Below are 12,986 nucleotides of genomic sequence, written 5' to 3' on the forward strand. Positions count from 1 at the left end.
AAGACAGCGAATTAGAAACTAGATTTTTTTGATAAAGATCTAAGAATTGTTAGCCAAAATTAAGAGCCCAATCTTTCTGATGCATCTTTGTAATTATACTGGCGAATGTTAAAAGTATAACTGATAGTGAAAGATATTATCTTTTTTACTCTTCGGACTCACGTGTACGTCATAACGTACATGTAAAATAGCTGTTACAGTAAATTATGTATTATTTACAGTAATAAATAATATACCGTTTATACGGCTAATTACCTGGATCATACAAAACTTTTAACAATTTTCTTACTTTTATCTATTGACTGATAAGAGGCTTTGCAATATATATAATCTATGGTAAGCAAATATACGATAGTCTTTTTGTTTTCCTTAGTTTTATTTTAAAGATAAAATGATACATACTCATCCTACCTACACTTGTACCTCAAGTTGACAGTTAGTAAATATTTGTGTTGTAAAAACTAGGTTATCACATTCGTCTCATTAGTTCTTAAAACGACACATTAAAGCCAAGTTATAGTAAATGACAGACTGAAGTTGTTTATTAAATTACGATAATGCTTTATGAAAGCCTTCAATTGGCGGATAATCATCATCATCAGCCTACATGAGTAAAAAACGAGTGAAAAACCTGGCTGAGTTTGTTGTGAGCTCTTCTCTGACCAATGCATTTGCTGCCCTCGTAAATTGAATTTTACGTTTTCGACTAATTATTATCAACATTATTTTATTATATTAATACCTGACATTATAAAAGTGCTTGTAAACTAATTGAAATAAATGAATATTGACTATTGACTACAATGACACCACTGGCCACTACTTTAGCTCTTTACAGAGCCGGGATGTACCACAGTTGCCCATTGCAGGTTAGGGTTAAGGTGATAATGTTTCTACTGATAGTTACAGAACGACTGTCTCTATATAACGGTAATAATTGGGACCCACGGTATACGGTGCTTTTTAAAGGCACAGCGGTGTACCACTTTCCAGGACGCTTAGAAGTTCTTGGAAGAAAGAAAAGCTTAATCTTCATAACCCAGGGATACTACCAACGACATATCTCGTGAAGAGAAATATAGAAATGTGGACCAATGGCGGATTTGTCCATGTTCCATCTCTTTCGTCTCAACGCGATGAAAGAGAGCGATATTTACGGTTGAGCCGCTATTGGTTGATATTTGTCTATATCTCTGTACGTGATATGTTGGTCGCATGTTAGGACTGACCATATGCAGGCTAACCACTGGACAACAACTGGTGGTGGACTTGCCAATACACAACTTTAAGCAATGTGTTAAAAACATTTACTTAGTCGAGGTTACTACACTATTGATGAGTTCCTTAACGATAAAGGTGCTTGGAGGCCATTGGATCAGCTTCCACCTTCACACAGGAAGTAAAACTATAAGAAATTGTAATTGTTATCAATTGTAAATTATAGTACTGTACTACTTTTTCATTTTAAAAGAGCAACTGTTGAGTTTCTTGCCGGTATCTTCTCAGCAGAACCTGCCTTCCGAACCGGTGGTAGAATCTTTACAAATAGTCAACTGACGTGTCAAAAGTGCTTGTAAATTGAGCCTACTTGAAATAAATGAATTTTGATTTGATTTGATTTAACGAGTTACAAAAAAAAAGAAAGCGGATAAATTAATATATATCCAACGATTCTGACACTCCCTAACATTTTGAAGCGAACTTTTCAGGCGGCGTCTAATTAGCTACGAGTACAAGTAAATGCTTCGTTTGAACTTTTTTATACCCTCGAGTAACTCTCATCGTGCCAACTTTATTTTATCGCGTGTGTTCGTATACGCGTGCCATTGGTTCACCATCCCTACACTAGGCGGTTCAATAACATTTAGGTTATTGACCTACAGACAGGTGACGTGCATTTAAAAATCTAAAGTGATAAGATATATTAAGTATATATACGAGATATATATAAGAGGTATAACTCGTATATATTTGTTATATATACGAGTTACATCTGATATACTTCATATTAGATATATTTATTTAGGCTACGACTGTTAGTAAAGACAAAGGCCTTTCATGATTCTATGTCGACGGTTTAGGTTTTGATTTCTTTGTGAGTATTACGAAACTGATGTATTTTTCTTCTGGGTTAATTATGAAGTCTTATATTTATTAATTCCGTGGGACTAAAGACTTGAGTATTTGACGTATTGATTTCCATTTGTGTCCTCCACGCATTCCTGAGAAAAAGGTACAGGCAGATAGACTAATTGACAACATAAAATCTTATGAAATTTCCGAATTTTCCTTGATAGATATGGATAAAATGAATTATTATCTTTTCTTCTTTTAGTACAAGTAACTCATTTTAATTATTAATTGAAAACCGTAACTAACCAAGCAAAGAAAAAAATAGTTAGTCATAAAACGAACCAAAGATACTTTTATTTTTTGTACCTATTAATCAAGTATATTTTTTAGAGTAACTTGCCTACTTTTTTCATTATAACGACCATCCATATGCATAAAATCTTTTCAGTGGATAAGTAGGTCTGTTACACAATGCAGAAAGTTTTTACTACGGGTATTATTGCTTATATTAGTTAATAATTAAATAATTCTATCTAGCTAGAATGGCGACCCTGCACCGGAGAATGTAGTGTTGGTCGACCCCTCTGTCAGGCTAGTGTCATCTAACTGGATACAGGAAGTCGCTGGTTGCAGGTAGGGTTGCTAGGCCATAAAATGCAAAAGCCGGACTTCGCACTATATACGGCCGGACATTTTGCCCTAAAAGCCGGACATGTTTTTTTTATTGCCAAACTTATTGTTTTTACAGCTGGGCTGTTGATAAAAGTATTTATACTTGTTATAAAGTGAGGATGAGATCGAAGATGGAGTGTGCCAGATATATGATATTTATAATAAAAAAACTCGTTTACGAATTTGAAATGTTTATTAAGTTAGCGAGAATCGCCACTCTGACAAAAAGCCTGACAAAAGCCGGACAGACCGAACTTGTACATATTTGGCCGGACGCGACCGCACAAAGCCAAACATGTCCGGCTAAAGCCGGACACCTGGCAAGCCTAGTTGTAGGCGACTTGAGACAGTGGTGTTTGGACCTTAAATGGTGCTATATATAGCAGACCACGTGCATCAGCTGTTGATGATCTATACTATTTATACTAATATTATGCTCAGGAGTTTGTTTGTTTGCTTGAACGCGCTAATCTCAGGAACAATCTCAGGACAATGGTCCAATTTGAAAAATTGTTTCAGTATTAGATAGCCCATTCATTGAAGAAGGTATCCCCGTATTCCCACGGGAACGGAAACCACGCGGCGTTTACTAGTAATATAAAGAGGAAATTTGATTGGTTGTTGGTTTGTTGGGAAAGTTGGGAAAGCTACGCTATCCTCGAGTGATTCCTAAGGAAACGGATACCACGCCGGTGATATCCATTCCCTTAGGCATCTGGTTTAACTGATAAGCATAGAGATCATTTCTTTCCTAGAGCAGTAGATGATAGACATCTATTTATCGAAATTTTAAACATCCATGATTTCGTCTGCGTGTTGGGAAATTGTTAAGTTGATGGTCCTCCGGTCCCAATCATTATAATTACCGTAAAATATTTCATAATCGTTAGCCCGCTAACCCGCATGTGAGCTGCGTGGTGGGTCTTAGCTCCATAACGCTTCTCTCTTCTAGGAGGGTAATGATGATAATGATGATGAAGTCTATTATTCTCGAATAGATAGCTCGATACAAAAGTAAAATAGATCAAAATAATAAGGATGATCAAACGTAAAATTAGAAATTTGTTTATTAGCCTTCCACAAAAGAAGACGGCAGTTTTATTGTCCCAAGTGAATACAGATATAATTCGGTAACTTTTATGACGGTCATCATTTTTATATTCGTAACCTTATAAAAGAAATCCACCTCCCGTCATAAAAAGTGATTAGGCAAGCCTTTAGTAATTTTATTTGCTTTGATTTGTATGATAGCTTCTCAGGTTATTTTATTTCAATATTATTATAATTATAATGTGACACCTTTTCAAATGATGAAATAAGAGCCTGCGAGAAAGCTAAGCACTTGCTTATATTAAATACAGTGGCGGTTTCTCCAGCAGGCTGAGCGTAGGGCGGCGGATTTTGGGGGTGGCAAATTTTGCCCAAAACATTTTGTCTTACAGTAATAAAGAAAACCATTTTTAAATATAGGTACATAGAAAAACTAAGTATTGAAAATTTAACTAATATTCTAGTACCTAATGTACGTAGTGGTATACTCTCATTTGTCTACATATGAAAAATGGGAGTAGGGTACCGATTTTCAGAGGTCAGTAGGAACCAAAAAATTTAACAGCCTGCTGGCGGGAAGTTTGTAAATCCGCCACTGATTAAACATTAAAAAAAGCTGCAAGTTTGATAGCCCATGCACATATAGGTGAGTACGGTAGCCAATTATAAAATTTGGACAGTGGTTTAGGACAGTAGGAGGTCTCAAGGGTCTCCTTTCATGCACGGAATACTGTTTCATGGGATGGGTCAGTCAAATACCAGCTCGCTGCTCTTTTTTTTTTCTCAGGAGGAAAAAAAAATCTCATGGACATCCTGACCGGATAGTGCCGGACTCCTACCGGCTAAAAAAAAAAACCCTCCTGACCCCAAGGCGTTGGTGTTCCTGCCAATTCGAACCAACACCCCTGTCTATGTATCACCGAGCTCTTTTTCTTTCTCTCTCTTTCGTCCTTCTCTTTATTACACTTTATTATTTCTTCCAGATAAAATCTTATAGCTTCCCATTTCTCTTTCGTCTCCAGCATTATGCTGCTTAGATTTCCAACTTCTATTTCGATCCCAACCTGATATATTACTTTTTCTCTCTCTCGTTCAAAATTTGGGCAGTGGAATATTGTGTGTTCCACATCATCTTCCTCTGGGCAGTACATGCATTCAGTGGAATCTCTTTTTTTATGAGTATACTGCATAAAGACTCCATACCCTGTGAAACACTGTGTCATCCAGAATGTTAGGTGTTCAGCTTCCACTTGTTGACTGATCCCACTCTTTCTGCCACCTCTGTAGTGTAGTGTCGCTAGCTTTATTTATTTCCTCTGGCAATTATTGTCCATGCGTGAATGTCCTTTCGTGAGCCAGCAGGTGAGCCGCTGCTCTGGACTCGGTGGATCGACGAGCTAAAAGGCTCACCGGTAACGAGACTAATTGCAATTGTCGGAGCATACACGACGAGTATTTGCTTATAGTAGGAGCACAGTTGGTTATCATCTAATGTTTCTTGAACTCTAGAGGATAGATTGCGACTGAGTGTTTTCCTTGTAGGTATTTAAATATACTCAACTAATTATTCTGACCTTGATTCAAAGGGAAAATGATATTTCCAATTAATTTTTCCGAATCTATTTCCGCGCGCGTGCGTCATCTTCAGTTATCCAATAAACCATTCGCGAATGCGAGAGTTTTTAAATAAATGTTGCCGATTTGAAAATAGACATGGTATTGGAAAACAGAGTCGGTGGAGTGCCGGTCAGTCGCTTGACACTGACCTCATTGCGCTGATACTGGCATTACGCACGTATAGGCGAGAGCCTGCGCTAGCCAGATTTACCTCAAATGTCAAATCTTAGCCCTTGACTACAATCTCACCTGATAAATGAAATGCAATCTAAGATAGAACCGGGCTAGCTTGATACGAGTAGGGTAAAAATCTAAAGCCCTTTCGGTTTTTACACGACATCATACCGGAACGCTAGATCGCTCACATAATGACATAATTATTTCAACGAAATTATCATTTCACATTACGTCATTTTACATTAAAATTTTTCGTTTTCCGATCATTTAACAATATTATTTCAACAAAATTACGTAAATAACGGTTTTTCGTTGAAATAATCTTACTACTACCACTTCTATATTACAGCCACTTTAGTTAAAATAAAGATTCTTATGTTATTTCGTTCTTATGTATAATACGATGTTAGATGATAGTAAAAACGAAAATATGATAAAAAACGATGTAGTGACTCAATATTTGCATGGTACATCGTGATACTTAATAACTCTGCAGGGGAGATCGCAGTCACAGGCTATTTTAACATTAAATTTAAAAAAAGACATACCGGTCCACTTGAGAAACTCCTTCTTTTTGAAGTCGGTTAAAAAAGAGGCATGTCTGACTATCGCAGGCTCGTTCTATTGCGCGGATACTGACGTTACGCACGTACCTTTACGTCACAGAGGCCCTTGCAGATATCGTGAAGCAATCTGTACAATCAATGATGAGCCTCGATATTTCAAAAGTACCTTGATGAACATTTCAATTAGATTGATACACTATAATGCCTTAAGGAGACGTGATAACTCAATGGATATGACCTCTGCCTACGAATCGGAGGGCGTAGGTTCCAATCCGGTTCGGGTGATGCACCTCCAGTTTTTCAGTTAAAAACATCGTGAGGAAACCTGCATACCCGAGAATTTTCTCAATACACGTGTGTGAAGTCTGCCAATCCGTAATGGGCCAGATGGTGGATTATTAGCCTGACCCTTCTCATTCTGAGATGAGACTCGTGTTCAATAGTGAGCCGAACGAATATGGGTTGTTAAATCTTTAGTATATCCACGGTTAAGGGGCCGGCCTCAAGGCTGAAAAGTCATGAGTTGGGTCCCCGTACATTGATTGACGATCGTTGTGAGGTACGACAAATAGGTAGCCATTTTTTTCCTCCTCGTAAAGGCTGTTAGGAGGTAGGACAATAGTCTTACAAACGGGGATCGAAAAGCAGACGGAATCAAGGGATTGAAAATGTCATTTTATTTATAATCTTTCATGTTTTCCCAGTCTTTTTAATTCACTAGTTTATTATATATTTTACTTAAAATCGACCTAAAATAAATTGAAAGGTAGACCTATACCCGAATAAATTGCCGAGTTCTAAATACGTCGTTTGACCTTTTTATTTTGGGGATAAACTTAATGTCATTGTAAGGGTATCAATTGAGGCATAAAATCCTTTTAGATCTCAGGGAACGAGGTTGATTATTGATCGTTATTACGAGTACCATGGTGTTTGGATTGTTGATATAATTAAGTCACCTTTTGACGTGGTGCATCCGCTACTATTTAATTATATATATACTTAATATATAATACTAATCCTACTAATATTATAAACGCGAAAGTTTGTATGGATGTATGTTTGTTATTCTTTAATGCTGCTATTTTGAAGCGATTTGGCTGAAATTTGGAATGGAAATAGATTTTACTCTGGATTTGCTTTTTATCCCGAAAAATCCATAGATTTCCCTATTTTGAGATTTGCTAAAACCTGATGATTTTGATGGTATGAATGGTTGTTACTCTTTCACGCCTCGGCTATTGAACCGAATCACCTGAAATTTAAAGTAGAGATAGATTATAGTTTTATTTAACACATAGGCTACTTTTATCCCGAAAAATCCATGGTTCCCGCGGATTTTGATCGAAAACTGAATTCCACGCGGACGAAGTCGCGGGCGTCTACTAGTATTCTCATAAATAACCAAAAAGGTGCTTTTAGTTGGTTCATTAAAATTCAGTTCGACGTTACAGACATGCTAAGTACTATATAGACCTTTTTATTATTGAATTTAGCTTTCTCCTCTATAAAGATTTATTTTATTGAATCGGGGAGAGGTCGGTCCAATCACGTCAATTGGCTCAATCCGAGCAAATGACGCTCGACTGACGTCAGCGCCTCTTTGTCTGTATGGAAACAGCGAATCAATGTATAACTGTTTTGTTCCGTTAAAAAATGTTGTCAAAATCAACGTTTAGATGATTCAGGCTGACTATGTCTGCCCCCTTGGCGAGGATCTCGGGGTGATAGGTGATCATCATTATAAACCCATATTCGGCTCACTGCTGCGCTCGAGTCTCCTCTCAGAATGAGAGGGGTAAGGCCTTAGTCCACCACGCTGGCCTAATGCGGATTGGCAGACTTCACACACGCAGAGAATTTCAAGAAAATTCTCTGGTATGCACGTTTGAGACACGTGATATTTAATTTCTTAAAATACACACCCACTCCATCCAGAATCGGAGGCAGAGGTCATATCCACTGGGCTATCACGGTGTGATAGGTGATAGATACGGGGAATCTATCACCAATACCAAAGAAGAGCTTAATGTTCGGGTGCTGTTGGTTGCGATCGCTAAAGAAAACATTCCCGTGGCCCAGTCATCAGGTGACGAGTAGGAACAACGTGGGGTTTTAGTCGGTTGAAGTCCGACATAACCGTCTTACTTCCTCGTGTCGAGAAGGTATCCATAAGGATTTCCCCACGTAAAAAAGCTGACTATGACGTTACTTGTACATGTCTTCTGTGGTGTGGTGTACATGTCTTCTGTGGTGACATTTTAGGACAATGGAAATAGTGTCTATTGTCCTAAAACGTCCAGTATCAAAAGGTCAATTTTCCAAATCTAGAATTATGAGAAATGGCCATTTGCACCCTGTGTCACACTATCACCCTTCACATCAGTGTGATGTGAATCACATCACATCACACTATCCCATCACATCAAAACTAATATTATGAAGGTGAAAGTTTATGTGTGTGTAAGTGTGAAAGTGGGTAAGTTTGTAAGTATGTTTGTTCCTCCTTTACGCTGCGGTTACTGAAGTGATTTAACTGAAATTTGGAATGGAAGTACTAGATTTTACTCTGGATTAACACATAGGCTATTCTTTTCATCACGGAAAAATCCAAGGTTCAAACAAGTTTAGGGTTTATTAATGTAAAGAAAAAGTTAATAAAAAAATTTAATAATAAATCCAATTATTTAATATCTATTTACGTACCAAATATACGTAACAGGCTACTAAATGTTTCGTTTGACCCTCAGTGTTCGTAACATTTTATCGGGTGTTTCCTCAAGAATTGGACGACATGGCAATCTAACAATTTCTTGTAAAAACCCTTGAATTATTCCGAAGTGGTCGCGAGGTCGTGACACGAATCTTCAGAATTTTCTTGAGCAAAAAAGTATTTAAATAACGCTTAGGCACTTTGCTACTTGCCTAATTAGGTGATTCGGGGTTTCAGTGACTATTTGAATATATGAATTCTTTTTTATTACGTGTACCAAGTCTAGTTTAAAGTTTTGGCTATCCATTGTTAACCTAATGTTTTATTGTTCCAGGTAGCAATTAAGATAATAGATAAATCACAATTAGACGCCAGCAATCTTCAAAAAGTCTACAGAGAAGTGGATATAATGAAAAGGCTGGACCATCCTCATATTATTAAGCTTTATCAGGTAAGAATAATTATTTTATACATGTAATTAATTATTAGGACCTATAATATAAAACTCACCGCAGTGTAAGACATAGTAATGTGTCGCATAACTTTTATATAAACGTCTTTTCTTTTTTTCTTTCTTTCTATTTTAGCAATATAATCAACTTTAAACATACTTTGTATAAAATTATAATTTCAATACGGCAAGGTTGTTATCATAAAAATGGTGACTTAATTATTGCGGTCAAAGTTTTCCCTTTTACTACACCGAAGGAAAAATCAACGTCTAAAGTCTAACAATATTTGCAAACTATTAATTTAGTTGAATATTGTAAAGAACAATAATTCTTGAAAATAAGTGATTACTATTATTATTATTAAAGTAAGGAAACTATTAACACCATTATTCTTGTACTCGTACTACTTTATTGAGAAAGGTGCTCTATTTTAGACAATATAAAATTAATTGAATTTAATGAAATTCATTTAACTCCAATACATAATATTATGTACATATTAAAAATATTTAAGTACGTAAAAAATAAAAACGTAAACGTAATAAATCCGAAATTGTGTGTTATCATAAAAATGGTGACTTAATTATTGCGGTCAAAGTTTTCCCTTTTACTACACCGAAGGAAAAATCAACATCTAAACTAACAAAACTATAAACACCATTATACTCGTACTTTATCGAGGAAGATGCTCTATTTCAGACCAATATAAAATTAATTTAATTTAATGAAATGCATTTTACTCAACACATAATAATAAGTATATTAAAAATATTGATATAATGTTCATTAGCTAATAATATAATTTATCGATAAAGAGAAGATATTTAAGTTCGCAAGTCTTTATAAGCGATAACTTCCTAGGTGAGTTGTACATATGTTTTCTGTGGTGACGGTAAGCCGCTTCGTAACGTAACACGTTACATCGTCTCTCTGTCTGGCTTCCCTTTCTCTCACTTAACGCACACTTTTTTTCTGATATTGTACTTGACCGAATTTGATAAATATTTGAAGGTAACCGTATCTATTCTGCGTATAGATAGTAATCAGGCGAATTGGCTGAGTAATATCTTCAATTGATTATAATAAGATATCTCCCAAGTAAATGCACGTTTCCTGAAGCCTTTTAGGTGGGTTTTTTTTATTAAAACCCTAATGGTTACAGCGAACCACATGGTGCTTGTTGTTTGGATTATTACCTTCCAAGTATAGCTTCGGTACTTCTCGATTTCGCAGTAGGTATAAAAAGATTTTTTGCCCAATAAAATCATCTGTAAATATTTATAGCTGTTTTATACACGAATAAAATACTATTTATTTTTAAATAGCAACTGTTATTATTCTAAAAAACTCAAGTATTTCAATAATTTACTTGTCATTGTTTCTTTGATAATAATTACTTTTTGTAATATTTGTGTCAACCACTAATAAAAGTAATTATCAACGTTATAATTTATTACACTCGTAAATTTTATTAGGGTTTTGTCTCCAGCGCAAGGTAAAGCAATTCGTATTAATTGGCAATCTAGATGACAGCTTTAGTATATACTTAATTGATTTTAAATATTGGAAGAAGCAGGCGTTACTTTACGGAAGATCATCATAAATATCGTCGTTATCAACCCATATTCGGCTCACTGCTGAGCTCGAGTCTCCTCTCAGAATGAGAGGGATTAGGCCTTAGTCCACCACGCTGGCCCAATGCGGATTGGCAGACTTCACACACGCAGAGAATTAAGAAATTTCTCTGGTATGCAGGTTTCCTCACGATGTTTTCCTTCACCGTAAATATATAATATTTTTTTTTATTTTGCTATTATCCTCGAAAAGCCGACGAACCCATGCGACAACGTCACCCAGGCCCGACAAAATACTCTCTACGTACGTCTCACCCCGAAACCGGAGCACCCTCAGGAGATGTTGACGTTCAATTGCACGTTGTGGAGATTTTGACTATTAAATTCTCTTTTCAAGATCCTACTCGTATATTTAAATTATCTCAGGTGAAATTTTTGTAAATTGCTTTTTCTCGGAAATGTTGTACAACTGGATTCTCAAGAGTTTCCTAATAAATAAAATACTCTTTAGCTCGAGCTGGAATTTTTCCATAAATTCCTAAATATTTCTAATAAAAGTAATATTAGATAGATATCGCAATATTCGCTCACTCGCGCAATTTTACTAAGATTTCTTATCTTTATATTTTCTTGTTTCTGAAAAGACTTTACATAACTGATGTAAGAGTGTAAGGAAATGTGTAGACTCGTTTTTCCTATAGCTATCGCTCACTTAGTGCACGTATCGAAGACTTCTATGTATAGGTACTAGGTAGATGCTCTTTGTCGGCTATGCAGGTCGACTCAATCGAAGTCACACGTTCCAAAATAGTGACACACTTTTAGGTAGCTAGTAATATATCTCTTTGTTCGACTGCAGATTGCGAAGTTTGGGTCCTGAACGCGTTAACACTAAAACTTTCTTGGTTTTGTTTTCAAGAATTTAGCAGTAGTTTGGTGTTAGGAAATCGATCTTGCGTCTAAATTACCAATACGAGCGTATATCGCGCTTATTTTTATATGAAAGACTAGCGACGCTCGCGACTTCGCCTGCGTGGAATTCAGTTTTTCACAAATTCCGCGGGAACAATGGATTTTCTGGGATGAAAAGTATGTGTTAATCCAAAGTAAAATCTATTTCCATATTAATGTGATGTGATAGGCTCGAGCTTTTACAATTATGATAGTAAGCTAATCTAGCTACGCCACTGCTGTAGCTAGATTTCTTACAAAAGAAACAAGAATGCTTGCTTAAAATATATATGACAGTGACTTGATGTAGGATTTATCCATTTTTTGGCTGCACGCTTAACTCAGGAAAAATATTGCTATTTTTAATTTTGTCATTTCCGAAGTGAAACTTTATAGGTAGTTTTTTATACGTTTTTTTTTCCGGGAAGCACCAGATTAAGTGACGCGGTTGGGATTATATTTTACCAATTTTAGCTTTCACACGTGAGGGGTCCCTGTAGTCCGAGGGCCCCGTATCATTGATACGGCGGTAGCTACGCCTCTGTTAAGCAGTAATACGGTTTATGTTGGAACGCGTTTGCCTAGAAGGTACTCACTCTTGCCTTGCCTGGCTTAAAGTATGCAAATATGTGTAATGGAACAGTTGCGTTCACCGTTAGCAGCACTTAGCCACTCGTCGTGCGTCAAACAGCCGCTTGTTATTGTACCTACTAGTTGTTGTCTCGTGCCATCGCCAGGTTACGTTAACCCCGTTGATAGACCGTAAATCATATATGTTATTTGGAGCATTAAGTGCTATTTACATAACTGTAATCATTTTATTTTATTTTATTTTCACTCAACTGTCAAGGAAAAGTTAATTTTTCCAACGACTGCGTGGCTGGCGTGGCTCTGGTATGGTTGCACGATCTTTTTTTTTTTTTTTATTCTTTACAAGTTAGCCCTTGACTACAATCTCACCTGATGGTAAGTGATGATGCAGTCTAAGATGGAAGCGGGCTAACTTGTTAGGAGGAGGATGAAAATCCACACCCCTTTCGGTTTCTACACAGCATCGTACCGGAACGCTAAATCGCTTGGCGGTACGTCTTTGCCGGCCCAGCCGGGGATCGAACCCGGGACCTCCGTCTTGTAAATCCAC

At 36.6% G+C, this 12,986-nt stretch overlaps 1 protein-coding gene across 1 annotated transcript in view; it reads left to right on the plus strand.

Annotated features, from left to right (window-relative positions):
- Positions 1 to 12,986, plus strand: part of LOC112044029 (serine/threonine-protein kinase SIK2) — a 113,196-nt gene that overhangs the window by 33,434 nt on the left and 66,776 nt on the right. The window contains exon 2 of the mRNA XM_024079749.2: positions 9,203 to 9,319. Within this exon, the coding sequence (XP_023935517.2) occupies positions 9,203 to 9,319 (117 nt within the window). The remainder of the gene's footprint in view (positions 1 to 9,202; positions 9,320 to 12,986) is intronic.

This window comes from Bicyclus anynana, chromosome 16 (genome assembly GCF_947172395.1).
Source record: "Bicyclus anynana chromosome 16, ilBicAnyn1.1, whole genome shotgun sequence".
In the NCBI taxonomy this organism is placed as follows: domain Eukaryota; kingdom Metazoa; phylum Arthropoda; class Insecta; order Lepidoptera; family Nymphalidae; genus Bicyclus; species Bicyclus anynana.